Source organism: Cucumis sativus, chromosome 2 (genome assembly GCF_000004075.3).
Source record: "Cucumis sativus cultivar 9930 chromosome 2, Cucumber_9930_V3, whole genome shotgun sequence".
Taxonomy (NCBI): domain Eukaryota; kingdom Viridiplantae; phylum Streptophyta; class Magnoliopsida; order Cucurbitales; family Cucurbitaceae; genus Cucumis; species Cucumis sativus.
In genome coordinates, this window is record NC_026656.2 from 3,332,998 (window position 1) to 3,352,226 (window position 19,229).

Sequence of the window (19,229 nt, forward strand, 5' to 3'; positions counted from 1 at the left end):
AACAAATTTAACAAAATATTTAATAAAAAATTGAGATTCCCATAAAAAATATAATTCAAAATTTGGTTATAGATAATAAATATTTTAATTTATTTTGTTATTCTAAAAAAATGTGCTTATAAATAAATAATACATTTTAAAAAGAAATGTTAAAATGTTTACAAAATATAATAAAATCTATTCCGTTTTTAATATATATTTTGTAAATGATATGTTTGACTTTTTAATTTTTTTTTTTTTTACAATTTTGATAGGATTTTATTGAATTTAAAAGTAAATTATTCCATTTACTCTGTCTATTACATTTTCAATTAAAAAGTTAAAAAGACATATTAGGAAATTGTTAACATTTTTTTTTTCTTCTTTTCCGTTATCATCTAAACATAAAAATATATTCGTTTCAGACCTTTTTAATTTCAAATAGAAAAATTTAATTTAAAACCGTTTAATTTAAAATAATTTAATTTAGCTTTTAAAAATTGGAATTAAATAATAAGGGTAGATTAAAAAAAAGGAAAACAATGGGTATTAATCTCAACATACTTAAACGTTTAATTAAAGACTAAACCAGCGGCTTTAAAATACTCTAAACAAATTAGGAGAAAGAGAAAGTGTTTGTATATAAAACCCCATCTCCCAATTTCCATTTCTTTCAAACCCCACTCGGCACTCACTTCAAGAGAGGAAATTCGGTGAGAAACAGAGAAAGGGAGAGATTTAATTTTCATATTTTTGTTTGTGTAAAATGGCCGGAATTTCGAGCATCGGAGTGTTGCCGGAGGACTGTGTTTCGGCGATTCTGTCACTCACATCTCCCTCCGACGCCGGGAAATTGGCCCTCGTGTCGTCCATGTTTCGGTCCGCGGCGGAATCCGACGTAGTTTGGGGGAGATTTTTGCCGGAAAACTACGAGGAAATTGTGGCAGCGTCTGAAATGTCCGGTGAGGCTCCGTTGAGATCGAAGAGAGAGGCTTTCTTCAGACTGTGCTCTCCGATCCTTGTGGACGAGGGTAAAAAGGTAAAATTAATTAATTATTTTGTTAGTGACTTAGTGATGTGATCTCAAATGAAAATGAATAATTTTTTGGTGTTTACTGTTTTGTAGAGTTTTGAATTGGAGAAGTTATCAGGGAAGGTTATATATATGTTATCAGCAAGGGAATTGAGTATCACATGGAGTTCTGATCCTCTTTGTTGGACTTGGAAATCTCATCCTCAATCAACGTATGTATATATATATTTCATAAATCGATTAATACTTTTTGAATATATTCAAATAATGTGAGGTTTAATCTTTTGAAAAAATGAATTGTGCAGATTCCCAGAAGTGGTGGAGCTAAGAACAGTGAGTTGGTTAGAGATTAATGGGAAAATAAGAACCAAAATGCTATCTCCAAACACAAAATATGGAGCTTATCTTCTGTTCAAGATTTCAGAGAGAGCTTATGGATTAGAATTGATGCCTGCTCAACTTTCTCTTCAATTATTCCCAATTAATCAACCAAACACAAACAGTTCTAATAATAATCATAATAATTCAGAAGCCTACGTTTGGCTGCACCATAAACATCATGATCAAAATAACCAAAGTAATTTGGAGTCTTTGTTATATGGTAATAGAAGGGAAAGAGCCACTAAATTCATACAGAATCATCTTCAGAATAAGGAATTTAGGGTTTTGAATCAAAGAGAAGATGGGTGGTTGGAGGTCGAACTGGGTGAATTTTTCACAACACAAAATGACCAACAACTCCATATGAGTTTCATGGAAACAGAAGGCTTTCAACTCAAATCTGGTCTTCTTATTCAAGGCATTCAAATCAGACCTAAACATTGAGACGAACTCAATTTCCAATCATAAATTACCTTTCTCTCTACAATTTGTTGATTTGAAAAAGAAAACAACAAATAATTGTTTGATTATTGATTATTTTATTCGTTAACTAAAATCTACGACCTTGTAATTGAGTTGCTAACGATTTGATACGATCTCTATTTACAATTATGTCTGAAATATGATCAACATTTTTTTTTCTTCTATTTTTATTATTGTAGATTTCAATTGATCAATGTAATGTAAAAGATAAACACTAAATATATTGTTTTGTGTTTACTAATCTAGAAAGTTGGATGGATGATGAATATATGATTTGAAAAGTCTGATGTGAGAGAAATGAAATATGATATAGTCTATTTAGTCAATCATTTGAAAATAACATTGGTTAAACTAAGTTAAGCTGAGGTAGGTGTTATGTATATGAGGTTGATGTAGACAATAAAATCATAAAATCTATATTATTTAATCTAAATATGATGTCAACGTGTGATATAGTCTTCACTAACGTGCTCACCGTTTTAGTGTTTCTCTTCTATATATGAAAATAGATATCGTGATTCTTCAATCTATCAATAATTGTAATATTTGAACGTCAAAGGTGAGAAGGTGGACCATATATCAATTATTTTGACCTAACTTTAATAAAGATACTTAATTTGGGTTGAGTTAGGAAATTCTTATTCTTTTAACGAAAATGAGTGTTTGATTTGACTACCACTTTGTTATCATAAACATGGATACTATGTTGATTTTTGTTTTATCATGATAACTAATAAAATATATATTTAAAAAATAATTTTGTGTAATCTAAATTTAAGATCAAACGATTAGTTGTTCGATCGAATTGATTATGGTCAATTAGTTTAGTAAATGTTCAAACAGATCCGGATCATTAAAGATTACAAAAATCACTATTGGTTAGTCAATGGGTCGGTTTAAGCCTTTGAAGAAACTTTTTAAAAATATGTTGTCGGTTTGGATTTTTCATAAAGCAACATTGACTAAATCTCTCTTTATTTACAATCAACCACTTTGGTTTTTCGATTGACTTGTTATTTTGTCTATCATGCTCGCATTCCTACTAAACCTCTCTTTATCTCAACAGAGGTCACCTTCGGTTTCGTCGATTGAGTTGTCTTTTTGTCTATCATGCTCATCTCTACTAAACCTCTCCTAATGTCCAACTAACCACCTTCGGTTTGGTCGATCGATTTTCTTTTTTGTCTATCATGTTCATTCCTACACTATTCCTCTTCTCATCTCCAATCGACCACCTTCGATTTGGTCGATTGACTTGTTTTTTCTTTTGTTTATCATGCTCATTCCTATTACAGACTACATGTGGAACGTTTAAAACGGTTATTTTTCTGAAATAACCCTTAGAAACTTAGGGGCAAAAATGTATTTTTACGTTTTAAAATATAACTTTCAAGTTGTTTTTGCAATTTCTCCCGTACAGGTACACGTCCGTTTAATTATCATTCATTTTGGCGCCTTATCTTCCTCAAATTAGCACTGAGCTCAGCCTCAGTCTTCTTCAATTTCATCGAATTTTTCATCAATGGCTACGTCTTCCAGTCTCAAATCCTCCATTTCCGTCTCCCATTCGCTTCACAAATCTTTCACCGCCCCTTCTTTCACCAATTCAACCAAAACCATCGAAGTTTTCCACTCTCCGAGCTCTCTTCCGATGAGAATCACGCTCAATCACGTTCCCCCATTGTCATTATCTAGACGGCTGTTCGTTCCTTCCGTCTCTGGAATTTGGGACGCCTTAACAGGGGGAAACAACCCTCGTGACGCTGTTGCTGCTATTCGACGTGGAATGCTTCTCTTTAGGCAGGTAGGTTTTTCTCTTAATTTGCCTAAAATTGCTTCTAGTGTTACTATCTTTGGCTTGAATTTGTTTAAATTTTTTTGTTTCTAAGGGCGATGTTTTGGGATCTTTAGCTGAATTCGATAAGGCAATTGAATTGGATCCTCGTCAAAAGGCATGTAGGTTTCTAAACTTTGCGGCGATGTTCGTAATTTAATTTGAAAATTGAAATTGGTTTTGTTAGCTTAACTATCAACCAGGAGTCTGTTTTAGTTCTGAATGATAACGAAATGAAAACTCTTAATTCGAATAGGGATATATTGCTTTGGAGTTCACTGGAAAGGAAATTGAAATTATTACTGATTAGGAGTTAGGATTATTGATTTATTCCTAATCCATAGCAGTGCATTAGTTAATTAATATAGATTTTGTTATCGTTGTTATCAGATCTTTGGCAAAGAGGGCTTTCACTTTACTACCTTGATAGGTACCAATCTTCTTCAATTTTTCTTTTCTACTACATTTATGTCTTATGATAGTAACAAATGCAGAGAAGAAGCAGAAATGGGTTTGTCAAGTCATTGAAAAATATTTTTTTTTGCATCTGCTTGAGTTAGCATTGGTACAAATAAAATTATGTTAATTTGGATGAGTTTGAATAGTTGAAGTAGGAATCTCTTTTTAGATTTGAAGAGGGAGCCGAACAGTTCCGACTAGATGTTGCACAAAATCCAAACGACACAGAGGAGTCGATTTGGTGCTTTCTTTGTGAAGCTCAATTGTATGGAGTTGATGAAGCAAGAAGGCGATTTCTTGAGGTAAGCTAAAATTTGATTGTGGCAAAATATCTTTGAGATGATAAAAGCACGGATGAAATATTTGCATGAGAGTGATGGAGTGAGTTTAAGATGAATTTTGCTTAAAATAATTGGGAGTTAGGGGTTTCGAAACTCTCACCTTTAGGATGAAAGGTCATGTCAATTACCGCTGTGTGACGAGTTTGAGATGAATTTTGAGGGTGGTGTTTTAAGTGAAACACATTTTTTGTTTTCAAGAAACACTAATTAATTTATAGCAAACTCATCATAATCATATTTGGAAGTTTTACAATGAATGCAGGTAGGTAGAGATCCACGACCAGTCATGCGGGAAGCTTACAACATGTTTAAAGATGGTGGCCATCCGGAGAAAGTACGGAATTTCTGCCTATTTTGAATTATCTTTGATTTTCCTTTTAAGTCATTTGGTCACTACCTTTGTTCTTTCTGAAGTATCTATTATTCTGTTTAAATAATTTTCAATGCTGTTGCCCCGACGTAATTCGCTTGTTGACAAACGATCTCTAAGTTACTTTTTAGATGCACCATTTTGCTAAGTGTGTTGTTTAATTTTCTAGATTATGAGCTGACAGAAGAGTTGTTTTTACTTCATAGCTTGTTGCTGCCTTCTCAAGTGGCCGTGAGAACGAATATTTTTATGCCTCTCTATATGCCGGGCTTTATCATGAAGCAGAGGTTAGGTTAAAACACTTGCTAACTCTTTACTGTTTTTTAGTCTCTGAAAAATCATTGAATAATAACCCGAAGTAATATTCTTGTCCTTTTACCATGCCCACAACTATGAGATTCAGGCTTTTCTTTGATAGCTACATAACTAGGATCAAACATTCTGTTATTCTAAAGTAGAACATATCATCTTGCAATAGAATTGAAATCATACCCCAATTATTAGATTGTGCTCATGATCTAATGTCAATGGTTTTCTGAGCAGTTTCACCCAACCAAAGGTTGGTTCGGAAAGGCAACAAGGAAGGATTCTAAGTTATTAAGTTTGATCATTTGGACTTTTTAAATTTAAGCTTCTAAACACTACTTCTACCTTCGAGTTTTGTTGCAAACCCGTATTTTTAAAAACAAAGTCAAGTTTTAAAAATTAAAAATAACAATAAAACTTTGTTTTTGTTTTTAAAATTTGACTAAGAATTCAATTGTATATTTAAGAAAACGAAAAGTATAGAAAGAAAAATTATAAGTGAACAAAGTATAATATATATATTTTTATGAGAAACGATTTCATTGAATAAATGAAATATCCAAGAGTATATAAAAGACTCTTTCGAAGAGCGTACAGGTAAGATCCCTTTGAAGAGTATACAAATGATGCTAATTCCAATTTTTTATTAAAGAAGAAAACCTAGGGCTCTTGATCATCTGTATATCTTTACACCATAAGAAGGCATTTGTGATCGCTAACTCTAAAACCTCCAATCTCCTTGAAAAATTTGTCTGTGCACTGAAAAATTCTACCATCTCTCTCCCCAAACCTTCCACAAAATAGCTGAGTCTGATCTCCTCAGTATACTCATGATGTGTCTTCCATCCTCCGTAAAGTTTGTTCTACTCAAGATTTGGGATAAAGTATTTTGTGATGAGGCTGTTCCAATTGAGTCGCAGAAATGCTTGACAGCTTGGGTCCAAAGTACTTTCCTAAACAATGACAGACATTTCTTTAAGGAGAAGAAGCATTTTATCCTCAAACTTTGCCTCTCTTAAGCCAACCCAGGTGCTTATCTTCACTGTAAAGTATCCAATAATTCTGCTTTTGGGATCATAACCTAGCATGTTGACATATCCAACTCACTCAATGAAGTTAAATATTAAAATAGGTGTCTTCTTTTCTACAACCTCTCCCACATGCTCGAAAAAAGCATACATTTCAAAAATAGAAAACTGAAATGAAAGAATTATAAAAATTGGGGGAAAATTTTCAACTTAGGAAAATGAAGTTTGAGCTTAAAAGTTATCTCCAAACATCTGAACTCCTGATTTTATACCCTTTCAGAGTAATAACAACTACACTAGTTGAAGTTTATCTCCTTAACTACCCTAGTTACAATATCTAATCAAACAAAAGGTTTATTTTTAGGACTAGTTTGATACCCATTAGCTTTTAGTTTAAATAGCATACTCCAATAAACTCAATCAAGAAAACACACTTGTCAATCCTTATGATTTTTATGGATGTACCAAAACTGTGTTTCATGTGGAGATAAGATGACGCAAGCATAATACTTGGTTCCAGCATAAAAATCATTTGCAATATTTCTTCTCTAGAACGGCTGGAAAGTGATTTTCTGGGATTGTATTTTCCTTTTCGCAGAAAAAAGTAGATGCAGCTAAACAAGATATAGTTGCAGCTTGCCAGTCTACATATGCACAGAGGTATGAGTCTACAATAAATAAAGTTCAAAGAAATCCATGTCTTTTGTGCAACCAATTTAATTAGTTCAAGTTTAAATGGTAAATTTGGTTCTATCATGGTTAGAATTTAGTCCAAATGATTTATCATAAAATCCTCATAAATAGTTCTTAAGGACTAAATTATAGGTTTTAAAAACCACAAAGACTGAACTCTAACTTTCTTCAAACAATGCAGACAAAAGTTATAATGGAAGTTCGATTAATGGGCAATGTCTCTCCTCTTTTCAGGTCTGATGATTACATGGCAGCTCTTGCCAAAGTTCACTGCCTCTGTCGAAACTGGAGTTTCAGTTAGTAAAATTCTAAGCTATATTCTACCGTTCCTTTTCCTTCTTGTGTACAATCTACTTTTTCAGATCGAGATTCAGATTCTAATGAATCTTTGGGGGTTACTGAGATTGTTGACCAAAAAAATTGTTGGCTTGAAGCTTCTATTAGTAATATATTTACTTCAAGTTAGGTCAAAAGAAGAAAGAAAGAATGTTGGAAATATGTTAGAGTGTGATTTTGAATGTAACGAGAGTGATTTTAAATCATTGTTTTCTTGAAAACTATTTGGTTGTTGGTAAGCGTTGTCTAAAATGTCATATTGATGAAAACTCAAATTTCTTATTTTTAAGAAAATACTGATAAAATGCAAATGTGAATGGATATTCTATCAATTATTTAAAACTAAAAAAATTGAAAAAAATTAATTAGTAAATAAACATCTTATAATTTTTAAAAGAGACGCCAAATGAGTTTAACATGACCATTTATCATATTAAAAAAATACTTACATTTGTGTAGTCGTATCAATCAATCACGTACAAATATGAAAATGTGAACAAAGTTTTAATATTATGGTGGTAACAATGAAGATAAGTTTGGTAGTGTTTCAAGACTATGGTTAAAAGTTTATACAATATTTTAGATCCAATCATTTAAAAAAAAGTATAGATTGGCCTAAGTTGAGAAGATGGGTTGGAACAAAATATACACACATTTGGCATATTCTTGTGGACAGCACAAAAGGTCGGATATTCGTTGAGTTATTCCTCTGCTCAATCACAACACCAACAAACTTTTGTCACTTGTCATATGGCAAACTTACCCTTTTGCCCTCCCCTATTATTCATTTGCAACCAAATAATAGCAATAATAAAAGTTATTTTTTAAATATAACCAAATATAACAATCTAATCTACGATTGACGATTATGTGTGTCTATTGTTTGTCGTGATTTATCATAAATAGATAGTGATATTTTGTTGTATTTGTAAATATTTTCAGAAGTTTTGTCATTTAAAATAATTCTTCTTGTAATAATATTTTCAGAAGTTGTCATTTAAAATAATTCCTCTTGTAATAATATTAGAAAATGAGATTTTTTAAAAAAAATTGACAAATTATTTACACTATATAGAACAAAACTACTAAAAAATAAAAAAAATTATGTGATTCATAAATTTAAAGAATTATTAAGTAAATAATTTATTAAATACAAAATAAAAAATGGAGAGACTTGTTTGACAAAAACTCAAAACTTATTATTAAAACTGATTGTCTGGACGTCATTCTTCTTCTTAACTGAATTAATGTTAGTATCTTTCAAATATCTATTTCTATAGATATGTAACGTTTATTGTCAATCAATTAGCTCATTGTACGACGATCGATGCTCGTTCTCATTTTCTAATACATAGACATTTTTATTAGTTGTTGTTAATTAAGGTTATTTTTCTTAAAACAAAATACTTGAGGGTATTTTAGTCATTATACACTTTGCATAGAAATATTTTATATAAAAAAAAATTCTTGAACACAACCGATACGTAAATATAAATAACCAACTTTCACTGGTTTTTGTATTTTCTTCAAGTTACCTTCCAAAACGCATAAACCATACCAAGAACACGAACTACTGTCTTCTTTCAATTTCAAATTCCATTTTCATTCTATTTCTTGCAGGAATTCACTTCCGTCCCGCGAAATTTTCCTTCATGAACTCTCTGTAATTCACTTCCTTCCTTGATTCGTTATGTCGACGAAGAGATTGATTTCCAGTGGAACGACTCCGTCGGAAGCTGAGCCGCCGAGGTTGTTTGCTTCAGCCTCGCACTCGTTCCGGCAATGTGTGGAATCGGCTAGGGTTTTTGAGGAGCTTCCGATTGTTTCCATTGTATCGGTTTCACGGCCGGATACTGGAGATATTAGTCCCTTGCTGTTATCTTACACCATTGAAATCCAATACAAACAGGTATTGAACAGAACTTCTCTGTCTCTCTTGTGCTATGATCCGTTTTTCGTTTTATTGAGAAATTTTGGAGATTGATTTGTTAGGCTTTGTTGTTTGTAATTGTGAAAGTTTAACGCATTTGGCTGTGAAACAGTTGTACCTGTTTGTGAGAAATAGAAGAATTTATGTGATTGAATCTTCTATTTGAATGTTTTTTTTTTAAAATGATTGGTAAGAGTAGAGTAAGGTGTTTTTGGTATGATTATTTATTTAGAGATAATTGCAAATTTAGTAATTAAATTCAAATTATTTAAGTATATAACACAATTTTAAGAATTTTGTAAATATAGGAAAATTTGTCAAATTCTATCATTGATATAAGTCTATCACCGATAGATCAAGTTGCAAATATTGGTATCAGTGATACAAGTGATAATTTTGCTATATTTGCAATTTTTAAAATGTTGCTATATCCTTAATTATTATTGCTAAAATGGTCCTTCATTGCAATTTTTCATTTATTTATTGTTAAACTAAACGGTATCTAGACTTTGAAGTTTGATCAATTTTTTTTTACAAATTAGTAAAATATTACAATTTATGATAGACGGAAATAGTAGTCTATCATGATCCATATAATATTTTGTAAATATTTTAGTTCATTCTACTATATTTGAAAATAGTCTAATTAATTAAATAATAACAATAATTTTTATGCAAATAAGTATATGATGTAGATATGTTTTCAAAATTTATAGTAAAAATGCTCATGGATAACAATTTTTTCTCCAAAAAGTCGACAACAAACAGAAATGCGAACTAAATTACATGGACCAAAATTGAACAAACTTCAAATTAGTTTAAATTATGCTCGTATGGTTTTGACTTTCAAAGTTGTTTGGTGTATAATGGGTTCAATTTTAGAAAGTGTTTTAAGATGTTTCTAAACTTTTGGTTGTGTCAGTGACATTTTCTTTACTACTTTCAAAAGAAAAACAAAGCCCTCCAAAACATCCTACTAAAGAATTAGAATGGGGTTCCAACTAATTAAAATATTTTCTACCAATAATTACAAAAGGTTTTGGTAACTGAAGCCCAAATGAAGTCTAGCTATTCCAAATTGAAAATATTGTTTTATTGTGATAAAGTGATTCTGACATGAAGTTCACTGCTGACAGTTTAAATGGAGGTTAGTGAAGAAAGCATCGCAAGTTCTATATTTACATTTTTCATTGAAGAGACGTGCATTTATTGAAGAGCTCCACGAGAAACAAGAGCAGGTTTTCCTTACATCGTATATTCCAAACAATCTTCTATCTATAATATTTCTGCTCCATTAGCTCTAACCTGAATGTAATTGGTTAATTTTAGGTTTGAAGTCTTAGTTAAATTTAATGAACAAAAAATGAAAATTTAAAACTACCTTTTTAGTAAAAAGTTTAGGGGCATTTAACAGTGATTTAGTAATAGAATACACAATGAAGATAATTCTTAGTAACAGTTGTGATAATAGATAATCAAAATCAAAATTTTTATGAACAAGGCCCTGAAATGTGGATTCTATTTAGTTTGTTTTTCATAATTTCTTGTTTTGATTGGTTCGCATGTTTACATACAAGGTGAAAGAATGGCTTCACAACTTGGGAATAGTTGACCATCCAGCTGTAGTTCATCATGATGACGAGTCTGATGATGGGGCTTTTTCTTTGCATGATGAACAAACTACAAGAAACAGGTTGATGCATGGAAGCATAGTATTTAACCCATTTACCTATTAAATTAAGAGTATGCTTTAGACCAAATTGATCATTTTATCTTATGGTGGATCTTGTGTTTTGTTTTTCTGTTTCTTTTGGGGTGTAAGAACTAAGAAGGTAAATATTGATGCATTGGATATTTGATCTTCTTCTAAAATGTACAGGAACGTTCCTTCTGTTGCTGCTTTACCCATCATTAAGCCAGCTCTGGGAGGACAGCGGTCCATTTCAGACAAGGCAAAGCTAGCAATGCAGGGTTACTTAAATCACTTTTTTGGGAACTTAGATATTGTAAATTCTCGTGAGGTGAGTGGAAAATTTTCTTGAAACATCAACTTCTCGTAGAAAGACGAGTAACTTTGATAAAAGCATTAAATAGTAACTTATCGATTTTATTTTTGGTGTACTTTAATATCAATGAATATTAAATTCTAAACTCCCTATCCTTCTTACGAACTACGGAAATGTATCATGTATGGGTGATTGCTTGAAGGTTTCTGATATAATTTGATCACGTTGCACCCCTATGCTTCCTCAGTTTCTCTAAATAAGTTGTCTTGGAATGCAGGTCTGCAAATTTTTAGAAGTCTCGAAGATGTCATTTGTAAGAGAACATGGTCCAAAGTTGAAAGAAGGTTACCTAATGGTGAAGCATTTAAAACAAGTCACAGGATCTGATTCTAGTATAAAATGTTTTGCATGTCATTGGTGCAGTTGCTGCATGTACAATTGGAAAAAGGTTTGTTTACTTATCTCTCTGTGTTTCTTTTGATCGAATTTAAATTGCTTAATGATGAATTAGTTCCCATTACTATTAATCACTTTAGCAGAAGGTTATTTATATCCAAGTAGAGAAATTTTACCCATGCTATTCATGCTCCTTCATTTTAACAATCATGAATTGCATTTAATTTTACGAACTTCAACATGCCCCTTTCTTTTTCCAATGATCAATACTTTGGTTTTTTTGACAACCCCTGATGACAAACAGGTTTGGGCTGTTTTGAAACCAGGTTTCTTGGCCTTGGTTGCTGATCCTATGGACTCTAAACTTCTAGATATAATTGTTTTTGATGTGCTACCGATGTTAGAAGAAAAGGAGGGATCCCAAGCATGCTTATCATATCATGTCAAGGAGCGCAATCCTTTACGTTATTCATTCAAGGTGTGTTTTCTTTCTTCTTTTTCTCTTCTTATTTCTATTCAAGTTCGGCTGTAATTCAACTCATCTTTTGTTACTTCGTCTAGCTCTATGTAATTTTTTTACACGACTTGTTTGTGAACACACCACAATTTTCTGCAAGGTCATAGTTGAACTGAAATCTTCATTGTGGTTATTGAACTTGTCTGCTAATGCTGGTTAAGGAATTCAGTTATTTTATTTTCTCGTGCCAAAATCTTCAATTTTGATTTGAGAAGAGAGTTCATATAGCAGATTCAAATTTAATGACAATACAGAATGTTGTGAAAAGGTTAGACGCGGAGATGGGGACATAAGGTTCAGGACCACAAGTACCGCCAAAGTCAGAGAATGGGTCTCATCAATTAATGATGCTGGTTTTGGAGCCAAAGATGGCTGGTGCCAGCCTCATCGCTTTGGTTCTTTTGCTCCTCAGAGAGGTTTGAGTGATGATGAAAGCCAAGCTCAGTGGTTCATAGATGGCCGGGCAGCTTTTGAAGCAATTGCTTGCTCTATTGAGGCTGCTAAATCGGAGGTCCGATAGTCCACATGAATGTTGAAACAACATGCTTGTCAAATCACCATGTAAACTTAAGTGATCTAATGTTCTTTGCAGATATTCATCACTGGCTGGTGGCTTTGCCCTGAGCTTTATACGCGACGTCCTTTTCACAATCATTCTTCATCACGGCTTGACGCATTGCTGGAAACAAAAGCAAAAGAAGGTGTCCAGGTATTTAAGCAATTCCCAATATCATGAGTGAAATAATAGTTTGTTTTAAAATACTGGATTTTGTTGCATTGTTAGGCATTGACTGAGTTTGGATACTTTGTTGATGTTGTAGGATGCAATAAAATTAGTTTAAAGCCTAAACTTCTGATCAGCTATTAATGCAGTTCTAAAAGTTATCTATGTACGTTTTATCTAGCTATTATTTGTTGACTTGGATCTTTTTTGGTGCAAACAGCTCCTCAATTTTGCTCTTAGTAGTTCCCATACATTTTTATTATTATTATTATGATTATGCATTTTCTAGAACTCATCATGAACCTATTTTCACTTTGAAGCTTTTTTTTTTCTTTCAGATTTACATCTTAATGTATAAGGAGGTTCCTATTGCTCTGAAAATTAACAGTATGTATAGCAAGAAGAGGCTTTTAAATATTCATGAGAATATTAAGGTATTACGTTCTCCTGATCATATGTCAACTGGGATTTATTATTGGTAAGCATTTTGTAGATTATGTTAAAGTTGTTATATTTTACCTATCATTTTTAGCCTCTGTTTTTAAACAATTTTATCACCTGTTCCATGGCATAATGACAGGTCACATCATGAAAAAATTGTCGTTGTTGATCATCACATTTGCTTCATTGGAGGTTTGGATTTATGCTTCGGCCGCTATGATACAATGGAGCATAAAGTGAGTGATTTCCCTCCCTATACATGGCCGGGAAAGGACTATTACAACCCAAGGTAGCTATTACTTTTCACAAAAATGATGAGAACTTCTTGTATCAGCGTTCTTTATTGTCGTGTTCTCAAGCATGCTCATGCCTGATTGAACAGCAGAGACAGTAGTAGAATATTAAAATTTTCTTCTGTGAATATAATTGATTTGCCGACCTTGCGTTTGTTAGAGAATCTGAACCAAATTCTTGGGAAGATACAATGAAAGATGAATTGGAACGGGAGAAGTGTCCCCGAATGCCATGGCATGATGTTCACTGTGCCCTTTGGGGATCTCCGTGCCGTGATATTGCACGACACTTTGTTCAGAGGTGGAACCATGCCAAGGTCAATCTTGTCTCACATGCACCTGTTTTCAACCTTAATTTTTTTCCTTTCTAACATGTCAAAGCATTATTCTAGAGAAACAAAGCCCCAAATGAAGAAAAAATACCTCTACTTATGCCTCAACATGACATGGTCCTTCCACATTACATGGGAAAACGGACAGAGTTGAGCTTTAAAAATACAGACTCAGAGCAAGATCATCAGAAGCAGACCACAGATGATCACTTTTCCTCCTTATCCCCACAGGATGATATTCCATTACTGATGCCTCAGGAAACTGGTGGACTTCCAGATTCTAACGAGCAAACAAATAATCTTTCGAACCACAATTCTTTTAATCAGCCCATGGAAATAGGAAGAAGTGGTACGGGTTCTTTCCAAGCATACAATGCTGAACCATGGACTCAATTTGAACAAACAAATGGATTGTTAGATGAATTTGGATTTTTGGATGAGTTTGGTGCTTTTGGACATCTGAGGGAAGCTACTTTTGATACTCCACCATATATGAAAAATTCAAATGATTGGTTAGAAACTGAACGCAAAAGTAACCATGTTGCTATAAACGAGGTCAACGAAATTGGTCCCCTTACTAGTAGCAATTGTCAGGTTAGCTATCTCTATCTATCCATTTCTGATTGAATGCCAATTAAGAATATAAGCTAAATACATTTTTTCTTCTTTTAAACCCCATAATAGACATCTTAAATTCTTCCCAGGACAAGACCTATCTATAAGTGCTAAAACATCGCCGCATATATGTCTTAATTAAGAATCTTATTTATGTATGTACTTATGGATTGCTTGGTGATTTTAGGTAATAAGAAGTGTCAGCCAGTGGTCAGCAGGAACAAGCAAACCAGAAGCAAGTATTCATGCTGCTTATTGCTCTGCCATTCAAGAGGCAAAACATTTCATCTACATTGAGGTAACGACCTTCGTCATGGGAACTTCCGTTTTTTATGGGTCACTGTTTAGAAGGGAAAAAATTGTTCTCTCAAAGAATCCTTTGACATCACTGTAGTCCTAAAAGATAAAGAGTTAGCTATCACGCAAAAGGAAACCAATCTGCCAATGTATCTAGACCTTGAAAGAAAGGACATACATATATCTAAGCAATAATGTTCTGTCACGTGGAAAACAATGCATGTTAGGATATTTGCAACTAAAAATAGCGAAAAATTAGAACGATTAAAGACAGAAATATTGTCAAACAGAAGGAGTAAGTATGCACGAAGTTCACTTGCTTCTCAGCCTGTTATTTAGCCAATCAGGAATCACTAGGAAATGTGTGTGTCAAACGGATAGATTTCAACATAGATAAGTAACTAATCATTATTTCTATCGATGCAATTAAATGAAATGATGAATGAGTTTTCTACCCTTTTGTTTTACTTTCAGAACCAGTTTTTCATATCTGGTTTATCAGGGGATGAGACCATACAAAATCGGGTTTTGGATGCATTATACCAACGTATATGGCTGGCTCATAAGGAAAAACAATGTTTCCGAGTTATTGTTGTTTTACCACTCTTACCTGGATTTCAGGTATGTATTGTGGCATATTTCATTTAACTTTTAAAATTTTAGATTTCTAGTCTTTCTATTGGCTCTCTATGGCTGGCTTCACGGACTATCTGCTTCCTCCCTTACGCATCCATCAGGGTGGTGTAGATGATAATGGTGCAGCAACTGTTCGAGCCTTGATGCATTGGCAGTACCGAACAATTAGTTGGGAAAAAACTTCGATACTGTACCGTCTCAATTTATTATTGGGTCCTAAAACGCAAGATTATATTTTATTTTGTGGCCTTCGATCATATGGCAGACTATTTGATGGTGGTCCAATTGCTACAAGTCAGGTACACTTCTAGCTTCTTGCCAAAATGTAGCTTAGTTTTTTGTTTTGTTTATTTTCTTTTTTCTTTTTTTTCTTCTTAATAATCTCTATTATTGATTATTGGTTACTCTTGGAGATCGGGATCTTGCTCTCATAGAATATTAATCAGATGATCTGTCATGAAATAAAATGTATACATAGCCTCTCAATTTTTGGAGCAACTTTTTTTATATTTGCTACAGATCTTGCATAGAAAAACGAAAAAGTTTAGGCCCCATTAGGTAACCATTTGATTTTTTGTTTTTCTTTTAAATTAACCTTATAGGCACGATTTCTTTCATCCTTAAATTTCTTCTTTTGTTATTTACTTTTTACCAATGGTTTAAAAGACCAAGCAAATTTTCTAAAACGGAATAAAAAAGTAGCATTTAAATACTTCTTGTTGTTTTTGGAATTTGGCTAAGTATTCAAGCATTGTACTTAAGAAATATGCAAATTGTTGTAAGAAAGAAAAAAAGAAACAATAGGCTTAATTTTCAAAAGTCAAAAACAAAAAACGAAATGGTTTCTAAACGAGATTTTAGTTAATGGGCGTCATTAGTTGTAGCATATGGTCAACTGCCTTAATAAACTAGAACAAATTTCTCTAATAATATCAAAGGCTAAGTTGTTTTAAAATGCTATAAATTTGATCTTGTAATGAACTACCTGAATATCTTTTTTCAGGTATATGTGCACAGCAAATTGATGATAATTGATGATTGTATTACCTTTATTGGTTCCTCCAATATCAATGATAGAAGTTTACTTGGATCCAGAGATTCTGAGGTATTGCTCTAAAGCTATTTTAGAGTCTGCTAGTTGTCTACTTTCATGTCACATAAAAACATTTGTAATACTTGGCTTGGTTTAGTTTTCAAATCTTAGATTGCTTTATAAATTGGTAAGAAGTAGATACCAAAATATGAAAAATACCTATATTTGTTCAAAAATTGCAAAATTATCTTGTCTTTCATAAACATTTCATAATTGTCGCTAGAGTTGAAAAGTCGTTAGATTGTTGGATGAAAGGGCAACATGTCTAAATCTTGTTCTCTTAGACGTAGTCCAAAACAGCATTCCACGTCAATTTTTGTCCAACGCTTTAAAGGATTTCTACTTAAATGGCAGTTTTGAAACTATATTTAAAGTCAAGGACAATATTGCAACTTTTAAAAGACTAGTGATACACATTTTAGCAAAATTCAGAGGCACTCGTATTTTTGCCTAGCTTGTATATATGTACTTCTACCTATCCGTCTATCACTGTATTCCTTCTGCAGATCGGAGTAATTATCGAGGATAAAGAGTTTGTTGATTCATCTATGAATGGAAAACCTTGGAAAGCTGGAAAGTTCGCTCATAGTCTACGATGTTCCTTGTGGTGTGAGCACCTCGGTCTTCATCTCAGAGAGGTTCGTGTACTTACACATACTAGGAGTTGAAATATTTTTGGTTTTCCATAATTCATCAATCTTCCATGACATCATTGCATGAAAGAAGACCATACAATTTCAACATATCTTATATGCCTTAACTACTTCAGGTCTGTCAGATCCTTGATCCTATTGTAGAAGCAACGTACAAACATTTATGGTTAGCTACGGCAAAGGTGAGAATAACGAGTTTTGTAGTGTAGATATAATCTAACCATTAACCTTTTCATTAGTAAGCAAGCTATTTAGGGCAAGATTGGTAGCATTTCCCTCGTTTTTTATATAGTAAAATAGAACTACATTTGGTAACCATTTCTTGTTTTTCTTAAATGTATATGGTAATCAATTTTTGTTTTTTTGTACTCTTAAATCTATAAGCTACAAACGTAAAATTATATATGAAAATTAGTTTTTAGAATTAAATGTCTAATTTTGTTAAATTTGTTACATATTTCTTTATAAGCCTTAATAAAATAAAACTTTTATTTACGTTCTAGAAAATGGGCAAGAATAAGAATCTTGATTTCGTTGTTTTCAAAATTTCTGCACAATTTAAAAATCCTTTTCTAGAAAAACGAGACACAAAAAACAAAATACTTACTAAATTCTCAATCCTTAATACTACGACTTCTGCTCTTACTAATTCTGATAAAGTGCTATGAATTCAAAACAGGAAAACACAACAATATATGAAGAAGTCTTTTCTTGTATCCCCAATGACAACATAAACTCAAGGTAACCAAACAACTTCCAATTGTTATCGTCTTTAACATTCTTCATCAAAGCTCTTTTTTTTCTTTTCCCTTTATTCATATTGTACTCTACCGAATTCAGATCGTCTTTACGCCAAAGTTTGGCCGATTTGAAGGTGAAACTTGATCATAACACACTAGATTTAGGAATAGCTGCTGAGAAGATAGAAAGCCATGAAAATGGGGAAGTAAAAATGATAGATCCAATGGAGAGATTGAAGTGTATTAGGGGACATCTAGTTTGTTTTCCTTTGAAGTTCCTGTGGCAAGAAGATCTCAGGCCAGGGTTCATTGAGAGTGAGTTTTATGCTGCCCCTCATGTTTTCCATTGATACATACCATTGGAGATGGAACCGCGAGTTCAACCATTCCATTTCTTAGCTAGACGATCGAACCATGGACCTTTGGGACAAGAAAATTACATTCTTTACTACAGCATTATACACCATTATGCATCCATTGTCAGTGTAAAAATAAGATCGTGAAACTTATTCATGCTTTCATAGAGGTCGTCCAAATCCTAGTCACATGGGTGTAAAGAGTATGTATATAAACAATTATTTTCTCTGAAAAAGAAAAGAAAGGAAAATTGGGATTGAGTATGTAGATTGTATTTTGTAGTATATACGAAATTGGTTGGGATATGCAATGAAAATTCCTCCATTTTGTAAAAAGATAAAATGACAGACTTATTAAAAATTCTCCATTGATAAAATTTTTGTTCCATGTCAAATGTATAATCTGAAAAATAATGGTTGTATACTGTATCTAGTATTAGTTTCAAATTCGGGCAGTCTAACGACATTGTTCTAGTACAACCTTCCTTTATATGCCCAAATGCTTAAAATCCACACCGAGAATGTTACGTTGATACTAATGGTCACTTGTGGCGTCAGTCTGTCACACACCCTTGTGTACATGTACATGTGTGAACCAATACAATTTCAAACAAAAAGAAAAGAAAGTTGTAATAGCTAAAACTGAAATACTTTTAAATCACATAACTTCAAAAAAATATTTATAAATATAACAAAATATAATAATTTATTTGTGATAAGTCGCAATAGACTAAGATTACATCATTAATAATTTATAGTCCATTACAATCTATTATTTTATAAATATTTTAGTTTATTGTGTTATATTTAAAAATAACTCATAAAAAGAATTAAAAATATTTATTATTGTTATTATTTAATAATAAAACGAATAATAATAATAATAATAATAAAATAGGATCTTTATGAAATATAAGATAATGAATAAAAATATTTACAAAATATTTAAAAATTCAT

At 32.3% G+C, this 19,229-nt stretch overlaps 3 protein-coding genes across 3 annotated transcripts; all 3 read left to right on the forward strand.

Moving 5' to 3' along the window:
- Positions 1-644: 644 nt before the first annotated feature.
- On the forward strand, positions 645-2,117 carry LOC105434556 (F-box protein PP2-B15). The gene is made up of 3 exons (XM_011650544.2): positions 645-1,018; positions 1,106-1,224; positions 1,318-2,117. The coding sequence occupies exons 1-3, from the start codon at positions 746-748 to the stop codon at positions 1,835-1,837; spliced, it is 912 nt and encodes a 303-aa protein (XP_011648846.2). The 5' UTR covers positions 645-745; the 3' UTR covers positions 1,838-2,117.
- Positions 2,118-3,301: 1,184 nt separating this feature from the next.
- On the forward strand, positions 3,302-7,512 carry LOC101209381 (hypothetical protein). Its single transcript, XM_004144724.3, has 8 exons — positions 3,302-3,680; positions 3,766-3,832; positions 4,101-4,140; positions 4,339-4,471; positions 4,773-4,844; positions 5,087-5,167; positions 6,813-6,874; positions 7,142-7,512. Exons 1-8 carry the CDS (start codon positions 3,399-3,401, stop codon positions 7,206-7,208), a joined length of 804 nt encoding a protein of 267 aa, XP_004144772.1. The 5' UTR covers positions 3,302-3,398; the 3' UTR covers positions 7,209-7,512.
- Positions 7,513-8,765: 1,253 nt separating this feature from the next.
- LOC101220522 (phospholipase D zeta 2) lies at positions 8,766-18,649 on the forward strand. Its single transcript, XM_004144769.3, has 20 exons — positions 8,766-9,152; positions 10,310-10,411; positions 10,751-10,866; positions 11,053-11,194; positions 11,457-11,627; positions 11,880-12,053; positions 12,361-12,603; positions 12,685-12,801; positions 13,155-13,294; positions 13,397-13,546; positions 13,711-13,867; positions 13,943-14,476; positions 14,685-14,795; positions 15,269-15,415; positions 15,532-15,729; positions 16,434-16,535; positions 17,030-17,161; positions 17,293-17,358; positions 17,856-17,917; positions 18,017-18,649. The coding sequence occupies exons 1-20, from the start codon at positions 8,934-8,936 to the stop codon at positions 18,264-18,266; spliced, it is 3,333 nt and encodes a 1,110-aa protein (XP_004144817.1). The 5' UTR covers positions 8,766-8,933; the 3' UTR covers positions 18,267-18,649.
- Positions 18,650-19,229: the final 580 nt, after the last annotated feature.

Coding starts and splice junctions, on each gene's coding strand:
- LOC105434556 (XM_011650544.2), top strand. CDS start 746: ATGGCCGGAATTTCGAGCATCGGAGTGTTGCCGGAGGACTGTGTTTCG. Junction 1,019..1,105: donor TTGTGGACGAGGGTAAAAAG/GTAAAATTAATT, acceptor ACTGTTTTGTAG/AGTTTTGAATTGGAGAAGTT. Junction 1,225..1,317: donor AAATCTCATCCTCAATCAAC/GTATGTATATAT, acceptor TGAATTGTGCAG/ATTCCCAGAAGTGGTGGAGC.
- LOC101209381 (XM_004144724.3), top strand. CDS start 3,399: ATGGCTACGTCTTCCAGTCTCAAATCCTCCATTTCCGTCTCCCATTCG. Junction 4,141..4,338: donor TCACTTTACTACCTTGATAG/GTACCAATCTTC, acceptor ATCTCTTTTTAG/ATTTGAAGAGGGAGCCGAAC. Junction 4,845..5,086: donor ATGGTGGCCATCCGGAGAAA/GTACGGAATTTC, acceptor TTTACTTCATAG/CTTGTTGCTGCCTTCTCAAG.
- LOC101220522 (XM_004144769.3), top strand. CDS start 8,934: ATGTCGACGAAGAGATTGATTTCCAGTGGAACGACTCCGTCGGAAGCT. Junction 9,153..10,309: donor TTGAAATCCAATACAAACAG/GTATTGAACAGA, acceptor CACTGCTGACAG/TTTAAATGGAGGTTAGTGAA. Junction 12,054..12,360: donor CTTTACGTTATTCATTCAAG/GTGTGTTTTCTT, acceptor TGTTGTGAAAAG/GTTAGACGCGGAGATGGGGA.